Here is an 18,469-nt window from a genome sequence, read left to right as displayed (position 1 = left end):
CAGGAAGTGCTTAGCTGTCCAGGCCCTGCTTTCACTAGGGTAGGACAGAAATAGCTCTTGCCTAAGAGTAGACATAGTTCTGGGGAAGTGTCTCACTCACTTCATAGGCTCTAAAGCACCTGACGTCCAAGAAAGCTCTAAGTACTAACTCCATATAATTTGACAGAGCTATGACAAAGCCTTCCCCATTGCCATAGTGAGCATGATTACAGCAGATCACAGCAGAAGGCATTTTGCCAGGCAATATATGGGTAATAAAAGATAATGTGGCCTTGGATCAGTGATCTCAAACCTGACCACACATTAAGATAACCAAGTCTTTTTTTTTTTTTTTCCTTTTTTTGAGAGCATGCAAGCAGGCAGGGGAGGGGCAAAGGGAGGAGCAGAGAGAATCTTAAGTAGGCTCCATGCTCAGCACAGAGCCTGGTGCCAGGGCTTGATCTTATGACCCTGAGATCATGACCTGAGCCAAAATCAAGAGCCACACACTTATCCGACTGAGCCACCCAGGCACCCCAACATAACCAAGTCTTTAAACAGACACACACACACACATACACACACACACACACACACACACACACACACACACACTGCAATGAAGCAAGTCAAATGAACTTTTTGGCTTTCCAGTACATATAAAGTTATGTTTACTCTTTACTATAGTCTATTGAGTGTGCAATAGTATTACATCTGAAAAATAATGTAAATACCTTAATTAAAAAATACTGTATTGCTAAAAATGCTAACCATCATCTGAGCTTTTCAGCAAGTTGTAATCTTTTTGCTGGGAAAGGGTCTTGCCTTGATGTTAATGGCTGTGACTGACCAGGGTGGTGGTTGCTAAAGGTGGGGGAGGCTGTGGCAATTCCTTAAAACAAAAATGAAGTTTGCTGCACTGATGGACTCTTCCTTTCACAAACAATATCTTTGTATCATGCAATGCTGTTTAAATAGCATTTTACCCACAGTAGGACTTCTCCCAAAATTGGAGTCCATTCTCTCAAATCTTGCTGCTGCTTTATTGACTAAATGTATGTTTCTAAATCTTCTGTTGTCATTTCAACGATCTTCATAGCATCTCCACCAGTAGATTCCATCTCAAGAAACCACTTTCTTTGCTCATTCATAAGAAGCAATTCCTCATTTGTGAAAGTTTTATCATGAGATAGCAGCCATTCAGTCACATCTTCAGGCTCCACTTCTACTTCTAGTTCTCCTGCTAGGTCTACCACATCTACAGTTACTGCCTCCATGAAAGTCTTAAACCCCTCAGCGTCCTCCATGAGGGTAGGTATCAACCCTCCTGTTCCAAACTCCTCTTACTGTTAATATTTTTATTTTTTCCCCCATGAATCACAAATGTTCTTAATGGCATATAGAATGGTGAATCCTTTCCAGAAGGTTTTCAATTTACTTTGCCCGGATCCTTCAGCAGAATCATTGTCTGTGGCAACTGTAGTCCTACTAAATACGTTTCTTAAATAATAAGATTTGAAATTTGGAATGACTATTTGATCCATGGGCTGCAGAATGGATGTTGTGTTAGCCAGCATGAAAACAACATGCATCTCATTGTCTATCTCCATCAGAGCTCTTCAGTGACCAGGTACGTTGTCAATGAGTAGTCATATTTTGAAAGGAATCTTTCTTCAGTAGCTCTTAATCGTGGGCTTAAAACATTCAGTAAACCATGTTGTAAACAGATGTGCCCATATCCAGGCTTTTTTTATTCCATTTATAGAGCACAGGCAGAGTAGATTTAACATAATTCTTAAGGGGCCTAGGATTTTCAGAATGGTCAATGAGAAATGGCTTCAACTTAAAGTCACTAGCTACTTTAGCCCCTAATGAGAGACTCAGCCTGTCCTATGAAGCCTTGAAGCCATGCATTGACTTCTTTCCAGGTATGGAAGTCCTAGATGGCATCTTCTTCCAATAGAAGGCTGTTTTGTCTACCTTAAAAATCTGTTGTTTAGTATAGCCACCTTCATTAATTACCTTAGCTAGATCTTCTAGATAATTCACCACAGCTTCTATATCAGCACTTGCTGCTTCACGTTGTACTTTTTTTTTTTAATGGAAAGAACTTCTTCCCTTAAACCTCATGAAACAAACTCTGTTGCTCCAAACTTATTTTTGCAGCTTCCTTACTTCTCCCAACCTTCACAGAATTCAAGGCCTTATTCTCTGGATTAGGCTATGGCTTAAGGGGATGTTTTGGGTGGTTTGATCTTCCATCCAGACCACTACAACTTTTTCCATATCAGCAATATGGCTGTTTTGCTTTATTTTTTTTTAATTTTTAATATTATTTTAATTATTTTATTATGTTAATCACCATACGTTACATCATTAGTTTTTGATGCTTTCTTATAATACATGTGTTCACTGGAGTAGCACTTTTAATTCCTTCAAGAACTTTTTGCTTTCACAACTTGGCTGTTTGGCACAAGAAGCCTAGCTTTTGGCCTTTCTCAGCTTTTGACAAATTTTCCTCACTAAGCTTAATCATTTTTGCCTTTTTTTTTTTTTAAGACTTTATTTATTTGACAGAGACACAGCAAGAGAGGGAACACAAGCTCGGAGAGTGAGAGGGAGAAGCAGGCTTCCCGCTGAGCAGGGAGCCCAATGTGGGGCTTGAACCCAGGACCCTGGGATCATGACCTGAGCCGAAGGCAGACGCTTAATGACTGAGCCACCCAGGCACCCTTCATTTTTGCCTTTTTATTCGAAGTGAGAGACGTGTGACTCTTCCTTTCACTTGAACACTTAGAGGCCATGTAGAGTTATTAATTTGTTCTAATTTCAACGTTATTGTGTTTCAGGGAATAGGGAGGCCCAAGAAGAGGGATAGAGACAGGGAAACAACCAGTGGGTGAGGCAGTCAGAACACACACATTTATGGCTTGTTTGCCATCTTATATGGGCATGGTTTGTGGCACCCTAAACTTATTACAATAGTAACATTAAAAATTACTGATCACAAATCAGAACAAATAATGAAAAAGTTTGATATATTGTGAGATTTACCAAAATGTGACACAGAGACATGAAGTGAGCAAATGCTGTTGGAATAATGGTGCTGATAGACTTGCTTGATGCAGGGTTGCCAAAAACTTTAAATCTGTGTAAAAAAAAAAAAAAAAAGCAGTATCTGTGAAACATAATAAAATGAGATATACCTATACAAGACTAAATAGTGAGATTTTTGAAGGTGGGGACCAGCTCCTTTCTATCTAACACAATGTTAAAAATTGTTTATTTAGTGAATAAATGATATCTGCCTTTCAAATATTTAAAATCTAGTTAAGTAGGAAATATATACATATGAAATATATATTCTATTTCATATAAATAGGTTTAGAGTCACTGGTTTATACTATCTGAGAATCACCTGATAAACCAACTCGAGAGATTGATTCAGTAGGTCTGGCATAGAGCCTAGGAACTGTATTTTTACCAACTGTGCTAGGTGATTTTGGTACAATTGGTCAACATGAATTTGAGATTCACTGGAAAATAATAAATGATATAAGGACTGATATCTCTGTGGCTTTATGTAAGCAAGGAAGTTTTATCAGTATAGAAATTGGCTTTTCAGCTGAGTAAAATTTATTACCTATTTATTTACCCCATCTCCCCACACACTCCCCTCTCGCAACTACCAGTTCTCTGTATTTAGAAGTCCGTTTTTTGTTTGTTCCTTTGTTCACTTGTTTTGTTTCTTAAATTCCACATATGACTGAAATCATATGGTATTTGTCTTATTTCACTTAGCATAATACCTTCTAGGTCCATCCATGTTGTTGCAAAGAGTAGGATCTCATTCTTCTTTATGGCTGAGAAATATTCCATCATATATATAGAGAGAGGGAGGGAAAGAGGGGGAGAGAGGGGGAGACAGACATAGAAGCATACCCGCATCTTTATCCCTTCATCTATGGATAGACACTTGGATAGCCTCCATATCTTGACTATTGTAAATAATGCTGCAATAAACACAGGGATGCACATATCTTTGAGTTAGTGTTTTCATTTTCTTTGGGTAAATACCCAGTAGTGGAATTACTGGATCATATGGTATTTGTTTTTAATTTTTTTGAGGAAACTCCATACTGTTTTCCATAGTGAATGCACCAATCACATCCTCACCAACAGTGCACAAACATTCTCCTCATCCTTGTCAATACTTATTTCTTTTTGATAGTAGCCATTCTGATAGGTGATATCTCCTTGTGGTTTTGATTTGCATTTCCTTGATGATTAGTAATGCTGAGCATCTTTTCATGTGTCTGTTGGCCATTTGTATGTCATCTTTGGAAAAATGTCTATTCAGGTCCTCTGCCCATTTTTAATTGGACTATTTGTGTTTTGGGTGTTGTGTACACTTTTTACATATTTTGGGTATTAATCCCTTATTGGATAGATCATTCGCAAAAATCTCCCATTCAATAGGTTTTTCATTTTGTTGATGGTTTACTTCACTGTGCAAAAGCTTTTTATTTTGTTGTAGTCCCAATAGTTCATTTTTGCTTTTGTTTCCCTTGCCTGTGGAGGCATATCTAGAAAAACGTTGCTAAGGCTGATTTCAAAGAGATTACTAGACATGTTTTCTTCTAGAAGACTTTTGGTTTCAGGTCTCACATTTAGATCTTTAATTCATTTTGAGTTTATTTTTGTATATGGTTTGAGAAAGTGGTTCAATTTCATTTTTTTTTTGCATGTAGTGTGTTATTTTCTGATTACCATCTGTTGAAGAAGAGACTTTCTTTTCCCCATTGTATATTCTTGCCTCCTTTGTTGTAGATTAATTGACCATATAAATGGGGGTTTATTTCTGGGCTTTGTATTCTGTAACATTGATCTTTGTGTCTCTTTTTGTGCCAGTACCATACTGTTTTGATTATTATATAGTGTATTTGTATAGTGTATTTTGAAATCTGGAATTGTGATCCTTCCAACTTTGTTGGTTGTACCATAAGGATTTTAGTATTTATTCTAGTTCTGTAAAAAAAAAAAAAATGGTACTTGTATTTTGGTAAAGATTGCATTAAATCTGTAGATTGCTTTGGGTAGTATGGACATTTTAACAATATTAATTCTTCCAATCTATGAGCATGGATTATCTTTCCATTTGTGTCATCCCCAATTTCTTTCATAAACGTTTTATAGTTTTTAGAGTACAGGTTTTTTACCTCCTTGGTTAAGTTTATTCCTAGGTATTTTATTTGATTCTTGGTACAACTGTAGATGGAATTATTTCTTAATTTCTCTTTCTGCTACTTCATTATTAGTGTATTGAAATGCAACAGGTTTCTGCATATTAATTTCGTATCCTGCAACTTAACTCATTTATCAGGTCTAGTTTTTGGTGCAGTCTTTAGGGTTTTTTTATATATAGTATCATGTTATATGAAAATAGTAACAGTTTTACTTCTTCCTTACCAATGTGGATGCCATTTATTTCTTGTTTGATTGCTACAGCTAGGACTTCTAATATTATATTGAATAAAAGTGGTGAGTGTGGACACCCTTGTTTCTGAACTTAGAGGAAAAACTGTTTTTCACCATTGAGTATGATCTTATCTGTGGGTTTTATCATATATAGCTTTATCATGTTGAGGTATGTTACCTCTAAACCCCCTTTGAGAGTTTTTATCGTGAAAGGATATTGAATTTTGTCAAATGCATTTTCTGCATCTATTATGATCATATGATTTTATCTTTCATTGTGTTAACTGTGGTATATCATGTTGGTATGTGGATATTGAACCATTCTTGCATCCCTGGAATAAATCCCACTTGGTGGATGATTCTTTTAATATATTGTTGAATTTGCAACAATATATTGTTGAATATTGGCTTGCTAATATTTGGTTGGCTTGTTTTCTCTTTTTTGTTTTGTCTTTGTCCTGTTTTGGTGTCAGGGTCTCATATAAGGAATGTGGAGTCTTTTTTTTTCGGAAGAGTTTGAGAAGAATAGGTTACCTCTTTTTTCAATGTTTGGTAGAATTCACCTGTAAATACATCTGGTTCTGGACTTTTGTTTGTTGGGAGATTTTGGATTATAAATTCAATTTTGTTGCTATTAATTGGTCTGTTCAGATTTTTTATTTCTTCTTAATTTCATTTTGGGAGGTAGGTTCTTTATTTCTAGGAATTTACCCATTTCTTTTAGGTTGTCCAATTTGCATATAGTTTTTCAGTAGTAGTTTATTATAATCTTTTATATTTCTGTGGAGTTCTTCTATTTCTGATTTGAGTCCTCTGTCTTCTTGATGAGTTTCACTAAAGTTTTAACTTTATCTTTTCAAATAGTTGTTTCATTTATCTTTTCTTAATTCTCTATTTCATTTATTAATCTGATCCTATTAATTTCTTCTAACTTTGAGCTTTTTTCCCCTAGTTCCTTTAGTGTAAGGTTGAAGTGTCTATTTGAGATCTGTCTTGTTTCTTGAGGTAGTCCTGAATTGCTATAAACTTCCCTCCGACTGCTTTTGCTGTGTCCCATAGATTTTGGACCATTGTATTTTCATATTTGTCTCCATGTATTATCTATTTCCTCTTTCTTTAACTCATTTGTTGTTTAGTGGCATGTTTTTAGCCTCCATGTGTTTGCTTTTTCCAGATAATTGATTTCTAGTTTCATTCTATCGTGGTTAGAAAATATGTTTAATATGATTTCAGTTTTCTTGAATTTATTGAGACTTGTTTTGTGGCCTAACACGTGATCTATTTTGAAGAATATTCCATGTATGTTTGAAAAGAATGTGTATTCTGTTGATTTTATGTCTGGATGATCTATCCATTGATGTATGTGGGGTTTAAATTCCTCTACCATTATGTATTGCTGTCCATTTTTTCCTTTATGTCTGCTGTTAATATTTGCTTTATGTAGTTAGGTGCTCCAATGTTGGCTGCATAATAGATTTTTACAACTGTTGTATCCTCTCATTGGATTGATCCTTTTATCATTATGTATGTTCACCTCAGTCTCGTTACAGACTTGTTTTAAAGTCTATTAGGTCTAAGAGTTGGTACCCCACTTTTTTATTTTATTTTATTTTATTTGACAGAGAGAGAGTGAGTAGCAGAGGGAGATGGTGAAGCAGACTCCCCACTGAGCAAGAAGCCTGACACGGAACTTGATCCCAGGACCCTGGGATCAGGACCCGAGCCGAAGGCAGACGCTTAACCAACTGAGCCACCCAGATGCCCCCACCTTTTTTCCCCCTTCCATTTGCCTGGGCTATTTCCCATCCTGTTACTTTCAGTCTCTATGTGTCTTTATGTCTGAAATGAATCTCTTGCAGGAACATATTGATGGGTCTTGTTTTTGTTTTGTTTTGATGGGTCTTGTCTTTTTTTAACCATTTTGTCTAGGTCTTTTGGAATATTTACACCATTTACATTTAAAGTAATTATTTTTTTAAAGATTTGTTTGAAGATTTATTTATTAGAGAAAGCCTGTGCACAGGTGGAAGGGGCAGAGGGAGAAGGAGAGAAAGAGTCTTAAGCAGACTCCACGTTGAGCATGGAGCCTGACACGGGGCTTGATCTCACGACTCTGAGATCACAATCTGAGCCAAAACCAAGAGTTGTACGCTTAACCAACTGTACCACCCAGATGACTCTAATTTTTTTGGTAGTTTTTGTCCCTTTCTTCTCTTGCTCTTTGTAATGGATGACTTTTTTTAGTGTTTTGCTTTCTTTCTCTTCATTTTTTGTGTATCTATTATAGGTTTTTGGTTTGTGGTTACCAAGAGGTTCATATATAATATTTTAAGTGTATAGCAGTCTATAGTAAGTTGATGGTCAGTTATGTTCAAACACATTTTATATGAACTTCATTTTCAGTCCCCCCTATGTATATGTGGTCATATTTTATATCTTCTTATTTTGTGAGTCCCATTAACTACTTTTTTTTAGATACAATTGATTTACTACTTTTAACCTTCATACTAGCTTTATAAGTGATTGCTCTACTGCCTTTATTTTGTTTCCTTTACTCATGAAATTCTTCATAATTTTCTTCTAATCTGGCCTTTTTCTTTTCCACTTAAGGGAGTGCCTTTAACATTTCTTGTAACTGTGGTGATAAATTTGTTTAACTTTTGTTTGGGAAACTCTCCCTTTCCTTAATTCTGAATGATAACTTTGCCAGGTAGAGTATTCTTGGAGGTTTTTTCCTTTCCATGCTTTCAATATATCATGCCAATCTCTTCTGGCCTACAAAGTTTCTGCTGAAAAATAAGCTGATAGCGTTTTAACCTTTGTATGTAACTAATTCCTTTTGCTGCTTTTAAAATTCTTTAATTTTTGACATTTTAATTATTATTGTCTTGTGGCCCTCCTTGAGTTCATCTTCTTTGGAACTCTCTGTGATTCTTGAACCTGGATGTCTGTTTCCTTCCTAGGTTAGGGACATTTTCAGCTATTGTTTCTTCAAATAAGTTCTCCGCCTTCCTCTCTCTCCTCTTCTGGGGCCCCTAGAATGTGGATGCTTGTTCATTCGATGCCCAAGATAACCCTTAAGCTACCCTCATTGTTTTTTCTTTTTGCTGCTCAGGTTGGGTACTTTCCATTACTCTGTCTTCTAGATTGCTGGTCCATTTTTCTGCATCTTCTAATCTACTCTTGATTCCCTCTAGTGTATCTTCCATCTTGGTAACCATATTCAACTCTGATTAAAAAAAATTTTCTTTTAATCTCTTCTTGATGTTCTGAGTTTATCCACTCTTTCCTCTGGTGACTATCTTTATGATCATTATTTTGAACTCTTTATCAGGTAGATTGCTTATGTTTATTTCACTTAGTTCTTTTTCTGAGTTCTTTCATTTGGAGCATATTCCTCTTTATCATTTTGATTGACCTTCTGTGTTTGTTTCTATGAATTAGATGGAAGAGCTACTTCTAAACTTGAAGAAATGGTCTTGTGTATGATCATCCCCTGTGCAGACTGTAGCACCTGGTGATTTTGGCTGGCTGGCTGGAGCTGTGGATGTCCTGTAGATTGGGGCAACCCTGGTGGGATGGTTAGAGCTGAAGTGGGCATGGGCCGGGGCAGTCCAGGGCTCTTTGCACAGAAGACGCCTTGGCAGGACAGCTGAAGATTAAGTGGGTGGAAGGCGGGGGGGAGGGAGTCTTGGGGCATCTGTGCAGGGATACCTGGCAGGGTGGCTGGAGCAGAGGCAGGTGCAGGCCAGGGTGTCCCAGGGTGCTTTGCTCAGGGGGTACCCCAGCAAATCACTTGGAGCCAAAGCAGTGTAGGCCTGGAGTGTTCTAGGGTGTTTGGCACCTGTGTCACCTTAGTGAGACACCTGGAACTGAAGTTAGTGTTGACCAGGGGTGTCCTGTGTGCATTGTACTCAATCTGCATTGGTGGGATGGGTGGGGCTGGTGTGGGCTAGGAGCCCAGGGCTTACTGAGGTAGTAGGTTGGCTTTGGCGATCACCCAGACCCTGTTCCTGTTCATGCTTATGCTATCAAGGTAGAGAAGGAATGTAAACCATGGTGCTCTCCAGCCCTTCTAATCCCAAGAGTTCCAGCTGCTCTCCCACTGTCCGACAAAGTTCTAGGACTGGATCTTGTATATTCTAGTTGGTCTTTTACACAGTTGCTTTCTCCCTCCTGTGCCCCAAGGCAGAAAAATCTGCTCACGGTCTCCCAGTATATATCCTTCCCCACTGCAGTTAGCAGCATCAGGGGGTGGGGATTTCCTTTGTTACTGTGTCTGTGTCTCTCTTGCTGTTCTCTAGGTGGTGTGTTTATCTTCTGTTGTATAAAAGCTGTTCAGTCAGTCCTCAGTTCTTCAGGAGAAATTGCTCTATAGAGAGGTGTAGGTTTGGTGTGTCTATGGAGCAGGTGATTTCTGGGTTTTCCTACTCACTGAATTGAACTCTCCCTCCTCAGATGAATACAATTTAGATCAAAAATAGCAAATACCTGGGGGGCGCATGGGTGGCTCAGTTCGTTGGGCGGCTGCCTTCGGCTTGGGTCATGGTGTGGAGTCCCGGGATCAAGTCCCGCATCGATGCTCCCTGCTCAGCCGGGAGTCTGCTTCTCCCTCTGACCCTCTTCCCTCTCGTGCTCGCTCTCATTCTCTCTCTCTCAAATAAATAAATAAAATCTTATACCTGGTATGCAGGCCACCATACTCCTGACAAATTTTCTTCTTAGAAAACGTTTCCTTCAGTCTCTAGATTGCTGTTACTAATAGGTTAGAATTAGTGTGTGGGAAACAATCTCTTTGCTAGTACTGATTTTCCTACAGTGAAAGGGCAAGGAGGAAGAAACTGAACAAAGACTTTGCAGTAGGAATATTTCCATGTTTGAGGGGCAAGGCGAACAATTTGGGCTACTCTGTCAAATTCAATTTCAAAATTAGGGGGAGGTACAGTTGCCAAGACAGGTCAGATTATGGAATATCCAGAATGTCAGATTGAAGTACATGCATTTTATTCTGTATGTAATGAGTTTACATGGTACAAAGTGGGGAAGGTTATTCCATAGTAGTATGTATTTAGTAGTTTAGAGGAGAAATGGAGACCAGTACCGACTAATCCAAGTCTACTAACTTGAGATTTATAGTTTGGATTAGGATGATGGCATAGCCTTAACACCAAGAAGTGTTTAATAAATATTAATTAATGAAAAGAAAGAGGCAGAACAGCTGTGAGAAGCCACAGAAAGGAAAATGTGAGATTAGTTTTGGGGTGTGAGAGAAGTCAAATAATGACCCAAAAGTTCTTAAACTGGCCACCAGAAAAAAATGACTAGAGTCGGAAGGAGAAATGAGTTTTGGGGAAAAGATGATTAAGATTACAGAATTATGGTAATTGAATTAAAGAGTTAGAAATCTTCCTGAGTTCTTTCTACACCATCATTTTTTACAGGTAGGAAAACAGATTCAGATGTTTTAAGGACATAGACCCAGTTATAATAGAGCCAAGAGTAAAACCAAAATCATTTTGGTTTGTCTAATATACTAATGCTGGAGATGAACTATGGCAGAAAATCCAGGTAAAAATACTCAATGCTCAGCAGAGGGTAAGGACTTATACAATGGATTTGAAATTTACCTGTTTAGAGGTGATCATTAAGTTTCTCTATTACTAGAACACAGCTCCTATTTTATAATAGGCAGTGATAAAATGGGATCGGATGTGTAAAAAAAAATTCACTTTATAACCTATTTTGCTGTAGTGCTGAGGAAAGCTTGTACCTGTGAAGCTGAGCTTCCTTCAGTGCTAATACTTAGACAATTATGAAATTTTGACAAAGTCCTAAAAAGTTATAATAGGATAAATTGGCCAAAATATAAAAATTTTAACTGAACTATCTCAATTTTTGTAATAATGTGTTTAATGAGAGAAAAAAGTCTTTACTGACACTTTAGAACACTTGCACGTATATAAAATAAGGCTAACATTTGGCTAAGGCAATAAATATTTTAAATAGACTCACCCTTGTGGAAGACTGGCTCACCAAAATTCATCACTCAAGTTTTATTTGACTAGTCCCATAAAATAAGACCATTTAAGTGATTTGTTCAACATTTTGAGTTGATTTATCCCTATAGCCATAAACCACTATTCTTTAACTGTAATGTTGGATTAAACCTATCCTGTAATGTAATTGTGTATCAGGGGGTTAAACTCCCGACACAGGAGAGTCAACCTATGCCAAGAGATGACCTATTCAGCCTGCACGATATTTTAAAAAAAACACGGTATTTGAATTCTTTTAGTGTGCTTTCTTTACTGTCTAGTTGCTTGGAGGCCCCACTACACCCTACTGTCATTACACCTATGTTTAAAACTCCTTTTCGACACAGCGTCCTGCTTCTGTCCAAATATATATCTAGCTCAATCATCTTAGAACTGTTCTATTTCTGTAAGTGTCAAACCCTATGTTCATATATGTAAACAGGTCTTTTTTCTTGGATAGTATGAGGCAAGAAAATATAATCAAAAAAACAACGGACATAATCATATTTGATCATGTTACATAAAAAGGCATGTGTTTTTCCGCAGGTAACCTTTGATGTAACTTGGTCTCCAAAGTGCAAAGACAGGTGCTATAATTATGCTGGAATTGCAGATGCTTGTGACTTTCTCTTTGTGATGTCTTATGATGAACAAAGTCAGGCCTTGTCAGAATGTATTGCAGCAGCCAATGCTCCCTATAAGGAGACATTAACTGGTAAGAATTCACAAATGAGCACTTAAACAATAAGATTATTTTAGTATTTCTAAGTCATTTGTATACCTTTTCCATTTATAAAGCTTCTTTGAAACATGAATATCACTTAATTTGGAGAGCTTTCAAGTTTACACATTCTAAAGTTTTCACTTAATTCTTCTAAAAATCTTGTGGGATAGGTATATCAATCCTCTATTATAGATCAGATGATGAGTGTTAAGTTCTCATTGCACTGCTTATATTAAGGTATTATTTAGTTGGGACTCGAGCAGCTGACTACTAACTTCAAGTCAACCCTCTTGTCCCAAAATTACATGAAGGAGATATTTGCTTTTCTAGAATTTGATAGGATATTTTTGCTGAAATAACCAACATTAAATAATTTAATAGCTAAGGTAGTTATAATGTGAGTACCTACTATGCATGATTGATAGAGGACTGTCTTACTTGGCATTTATTATTAGTGCCCATGCTATATTAAAAATGACATCACTATTCTGTCATTCATATGATGTGGGCTTTGCATTAGCCTTTCTGAAGTTTGGTTTGTATCCCATCAGCCAACTGAATAAAACAATTGCTTGCTATCTTTTGGACTCAAGTGAAATTTTCTGGGATAATTGGCCCTGATTTTAAAACAATTGCTTGCTATCTTTTGGACTCAAGTGAAATTTTCTGGGATAATTGGCCCTGATTTATAAATAAAAACCCTTTATTTTAGAGATAAAGTCTTAAAACCTAGCCTTATCACATCCAAGTTGTCTGATCATATGCTATTTAAAAATAAAAAATGTTACAAAGCAATTATTTAATCCAGTGTTCCCAAACTATTTCATAAAGGAGATAACTGTGTTCTATCAATAAAAGGCTCATTATCAAGTATGTTTGAGACCTGGATATTTAATAGTACGTAATAACTTTAAAGGCTCTGAAAAACGGCAAATTTACTTAAACATTCTAGATAATCTTGGAACATCTTTTGGTGGGAAAACATTTTGCATTGGGCACAAAAGGGAATGACCAGGAATTTGTTCATTTTTCTCTTTGCCATAACTACAGATTGAGGGGACATTTCTTGTCCCTGGCTGTAATTCTAGAAAGCACAAGTGAGGGGTGCCGGGGTGGCTCAGTCGGTTAAGTGTCTGCCTTCGGCTCAGGTCATGATCCTGGGGTCTTGGGATCAAGCTCAGTGGGGAGCCTGCTTATGTGTGCGCTCTCTCTCAAATAAAATCTTAAAAAAAAAATTGAGACCATCCCTTCCAGAAAGTTTATGAACTTTTCTGGAACTTCAGAATCTAGAAAATCAAATATATCTCAGCAGTTAATAGACAAAATTAACATGCTTTCTCCTGAAATGTCATTCTTCCTAGAATTAAATTTTGTGAATTTTTTGCTTCAGTTTGATCTTTTGAATGCTTTCTATATTCAAAAAGAAATCATTTATCAAGTGATACAGAATTTATAGTTCTTAAGGGATGATGTTTATAATGTCATGTTAGGGAAACACTGTATTAGTATTTTGCATAAATGTACTTGTTTTTTCAAACTTCAATTCTGACTTCAATTCTGAATGGCTGCATAGTTTGTATAAACCCATTAGAATATAAAAAGAAAAAACATGCTTTTTCTGTCCCAATTTGATTAGGGTATGATGACTACATCAAGATAGGCATTAACCCTAAGAAACTTGTAATGGGTGTTCCCTGGTATGGTTATGATTATACCTGTCTAAATCTATTAGAGGTAAGTAAGGATTTTTCTTATATAATTTTTTTCTTTCTATTCTTTAAAGCCTGTTTTCTTTCATATGTAGAAGTTTGAGACTAAAAGTAGAGTTTATTTTTAATTATTTAATCCCATGGAAGTTTGAGTGTTACATTTTAATAATGAAATTTAACTTTTATTCTGTATAGTCAGTGTTATTTATAGTATACGTTTTATTTCTAATATAGTTTTTCTGATTTGCTTAAATCTATATCATGAACATTTTTGTATTTCTAGGATCGTGTCTGTACCATTCCAAAAGTCCCTTCCTGGAGGGCTTCTTGTGGTATTACCTCAGGACGTCAGGTGCCCTATAAAATAATTATGAAGCAAGTAAATAGTTCTATTTCTGGAAGCCACTGGGATAAAGATCAGCAAGCTTCTTATTATAATTATAAAGTAAGACTTTTCACAAGTTATGAACCTCTATTCTATCCATTTTCTTTTAGGGTACAATATACAGACTACTGTTTACATGAGTAAACTTGTCTAATCAAGTACTTTGCCGGTGAGCAGGTCAAGTTATAGTAATAATGGAACTGCTCTGCATGGGCCACTTGTCATTTTAGATGGTGTTATATCACAAACAGGATTTCCTTAATTATGTACGATAACTGTGGCTTTGGGCCAAAATAGGTTACTGGCTCTGTAAACCTCCATTTCAAAGTAGTCTGAGGATTCTTATAGGGAGGCATGATGCTGAGAATAAGAAATGCGTTAGTGGAAAATGGTATAAACTATGTGATATTAGACAAATTATATTACAAACAGAAACACTGAAGAAACACTACCTGACAGACTTGCTCTGGTCATTTAGATAAATAGGAATTGCTATACCAAAGAGGCAAAGAAAAGTTACATTTTTCATAATTTACCTTTAGCATAATAAAACTTTTCCACACCTCAAAAATCTAATTACAAATCATCTTTGAATTTACTTTGGATTTTGTCACTGTAAAAGGAGCCCTAAAGTGTCATGATGTAAGTTGATTTCAGTAAGAATTTATATTCTTTAATAAGAAGCTTTGATGTAGAGCTTTCTAAATTTTGAAAATTCTATACCTATTCATTAATTAGGCTTGTAATTTATATAATTCAGATCCATATTATACTCCTGTCTTTGCTTCTTTAAAGTTTTAGAATTCAGGAAACATTTTGATAAGCCTTTGAAGGCCATTCATTTAATGGCACTTTAGACAACAATCTAGTTATAAAACTATTTTCTCTTTCATTTATTGTAAAATTCCATAGCAACCAAATCAAATTTCTTGCTGTGACTGAAGAGAATCATTCTGCTTTCTTATGCACTTTCATCATGCACTCAATAATATGCCTTAATCATGCATACGTTAATCTTACATTTACTCAGTTTTTCATCCTTCACTATTTTGAGGCATTTGACATTTCTTTAAAGTTTTAAAGAACATGAGATATGCTTGTAGTAGCAAATGAGTCTACAGTACTTAAATATGCCACAGTTTATTCATTTATCTTAGGGGACTACTCTAATTCCAGTGGTGCTACCATAAACACATTACTGGCATCCACTGAGAATTGCCTTTTCCTTAACCCTTTTGCCTAGTTCTTTTTATCCCTTATCCAATAGCTTACCTACCTTCTGAGAGAGACTGTGTTAGTCCTAGATAGAGGCAGTTGATGCTGGGGAGGACTTTACAGGCTAGTTTATGGTTCTTAATTCTGTAAGATTTAAAGGAGATATTTTCCCCACCCATTACCTTTTGATTTGGCTGATTCGTCATAAACAAAATCATCCGCTGAGCTCCTAAGTACATTTCCAGGAACTGCAGGGAGTACAAAAAAAATGCATATGCTGGTTTTAGAGGACCATAGCAGTGATCCTCCTTAACTATATCTGTGTATCAGAATTACCTAATGGGATGGCAAAACACAAATATATGTCCTAGTTCCAACCCTGGAATATTTTGATTAAGTAGGTTTCATGTGGGTCCCAGGAGTTTGTATTTTGAAAAGCTCTTGTACATCTTGGTTGATAATCATCAGATCAGACCAAGGAAGGAATCTTAGGGCATGGGAACATGAGAAGGACTTTAAATACAGTACAGACTGTATTACAAAGCTCATTTGTGTAATCTCTGCTGTTGTGAGAGTACCACAATCATCTAGAATCACATACAGAACGAACCATGGAAGCATAAAGTACTGTGCACTAAAATTTCTAATATTGTACTGAATAATTTATTCTTATAGGATTCTTCTGGCCATTTTCATCAAGTGTGGTATGATAACCCTCAGAGCATTTCTTTAAAAGCAGCATACATACAAAAGCATGGCTTACGAGGCATTGGCATGTGGCACACAAATTGTCTTGACTATTCTGGAGATGCTGTGGCCAAACAGCAAACTGAAGAAATGTGGAAAGTCTTAAAACCAAAGCTGTGACAGATAATAGTTTTGTCAAACTAAAGATTTAGAAAAATGATCAGTATAAATCAGTTTCTTGAATAAAAATGTACACATTTTTGTCATATATATTTTATTCTAAATCAGTTTCTTGAATAAAAATGTACACATTTTTGTCATGTCATATATTTTATTCTACTTAAAAGCAGATAAATGCTTTGGTTGTCTAAAAACAAAGGTAAGAAATCAACTATGTTTAATACTATAATTAGGAAAAACTTTTCAGAATTTTATGCTAATTTCAAAAATATGTATAATTTGAAGGGGAAATTTGCTCAGAATAGGTTTACTTTTGCTCTATACTTTTTGTTCAATAAATTTAAAACCTGCATCAAGCTGATGCAATTTTTCTGCTTCCTGATTTCATATAGTACTCAAGTTCTCTGATGCACTTCAAGTAAACTCACAAGCCTCTGGGTCACAAGCCTCCGGGGTGGGGGGAAAGGATTAAAATACAAGATAATATTTTGAATTAAATACAATATTTTGAATTAGTAGGTTAGAGCTACCTAATATTTTTCACCAAAATTTTTGTTTACCTTTCTAATACATCTATATATAATTTCTTAGCTTATATAATTTCTTAGCTTATATATGCATTTTAAATTATCTAAAGACATTGGTTTCTCAATTATTTGCACAATTAGAATTTTTCTAAATGTACAGAGGTCTCTGTTCTCTTAGGGCAATTAAGAATAATATTAGTTCCTATAAACACTGATTAAAAAATCTGCATCCTTGAACTCTGGACTTACATAAATCTGTCTTCCCTGTATATTCTGCCTTCAAATTGGAATTATTGAGAATATTTCATTTCCTATTTACCGAATTATTTATGGCAGAGGAAAACCAACCATTTTCCATAGATTTGTTGAATTACTATTTGTATTTCTAAAATTTTAAATTCTTAGATACTAATCTGTATCATAGCTCTGGATGTAAGTTCAATATCCCCATTTTATATTGCCAGATTGCTTTTAATTAAAATACAATGAACAAACTGTCTCTAAGACTATAATACTTAAAAGCTTCAAAACTAAATAGCCACCGGTTTGCTTTTTTACATCTAATATTTCCTGAAACACTTTGTAAAATCCACACGAAAAGTGAAAAAATATAAAACTTATGATTTATATAAAATATTGTGCCAAGGAGAATAATGGTTAAATTTTTTGACAAGTTTTAAATTAACATACCTACTTGGGATTGTAAAGATGTGTTAATTTTCTTCTGTGCCAGTTCAGCTTTCAATGTGCGTAAATCTGAAACTGCTTGTTTTCTCATCTATAAAAAGAACCACCTTTCAAAAATGAACTTTGATCTTACCCTTCTAAAATTGAGACAGCCCTAATTGAATGCTGCTAGTGAAAAGAATCTAGAATTGCATTATTCAATACAGTAGCTAAGTGCCACATGTAGCTACTTATAGTAACAAATCATAATCAGTTCCCCAGTTACACAACAAGCTCCATTTCAAGTGCTCAATATCCTCATGTGGCGGCTGTATCAGTGCAGATACAGAACATTTCTATCATTGCAGAAAGTTCTGATTCTAGAAAGGGGTCATTATTCATGTCATAGAGCTATTTCTGATAAAGAAATAGAAGATTAAGATAAAGAAAAGAAGTGAACTCTGAGCTTTTATATAATTATATATATATGAAAATAATCAGCATGAGATAATTACCCCCAGAACGGGTAAAAAAAAAAAAAAAAAAAAAAATTGAGCTCAGAGTTCAGTGGTTTGTCAGACTTATTTATGGATGACTCTAATATATGAAAATTACTTTTAAAATACTGAGACTCTATATACTGATTCAGAAGGTCCTTTTCCTTTAAATCTTAGGGAAATTCTACTAATTTTACTTTGGCCTTGTTATAACATGCACCTTTACACAGGATTTAATTCTTGCATTTTTTTCACTCCTGCTCTTGGTTGTTAAGGTAACAATTTTAAGACAATCCTTACTATCCTTATGCTATTGATACCCAAAATTAAAACACTAAGACAACTTATTTCAGGATAAATGTTATCTGATTAGGAGAAATGGAGAAA

At 35.6% G+C, this 18,469-nt stretch overlaps 2 protein-coding genes across 10 annotated transcripts in view; one reads left to right on the top strand and one right to left on the bottom strand.

Moving 5' to 3' along the window:
- The window catches only part of CTBS (chitobiase), a 36,123-nt gene extending 19,731 nt beyond the window's left edge, over positions 1 to 16,392 (top strand). Inside the window, exons 4-7 of the mRNA XM_027623942.1 lie at positions 12,039 to 12,207; positions 13,853 to 13,950; positions 14,209 to 14,370; positions 16,201 to 16,392. Coding sequence (XP_027479743.1) covers positions 12,039 to 12,207; positions 13,853 to 13,950; positions 14,209 to 14,370; positions 16,201 to 16,392 — 621 coding nt within the window. The remainder of the gene's footprint in view (positions 1 to 12,038; positions 12,208 to 13,852; positions 13,951 to 14,208; positions 14,371 to 16,200) is intronic.
- SPATA1 (spermatogenesis associated 1) overlaps positions 10,440 to 18,469 on the bottom strand; it is a 48,117-nt gene continuing 40,087 nt past the window's right edge. For 4 of the 9 annotated variants that reach the window (XM_027623871.2, XM_027623901.2, XM_027623905.1 and 1 more), the window contains 3 exons: positions 17,614 to 17,697; positions 15,708 to 15,773; positions 10,440 to 12,187 (listed from right to left, as the gene is read on the bottom strand). In XM_027623871.2, coding sequence (XP_027479672.1) covers positions 12,149 to 12,187; positions 15,708 to 15,773; positions 17,614 to 17,697 — 189 coding nt within the window. In that variant the 3' untranslated portion in view covers positions 10,440 to 12,148. Of the gene's footprint in view, positions 12,188 to 12,859; positions 14,283 to 15,707; positions 15,774 to 16,283; positions 16,387 to 17,609; positions 17,698 to 18,469 lie in introns of those variants that run through there. The other 5 variants (XM_027623878.2, XM_027623918.1, XM_027623886.2 and 2 more) reach the window with 4 other exon arrangements.

Source organism: Zalophus californianus, chromosome 4 (genome assembly GCF_009762305.2).
Source record: "Zalophus californianus isolate mZalCal1 chromosome 4, mZalCal1.pri.v2, whole genome shotgun sequence".
Classification (NCBI taxonomy): domain Eukaryota; kingdom Metazoa; phylum Chordata; class Mammalia; order Carnivora; family Otariidae; genus Zalophus; species Zalophus californianus.
Note: the sequence above shows the minus strand (reverse complement) of the source record. Positions and strands in the feature narration are given on the sequence as shown.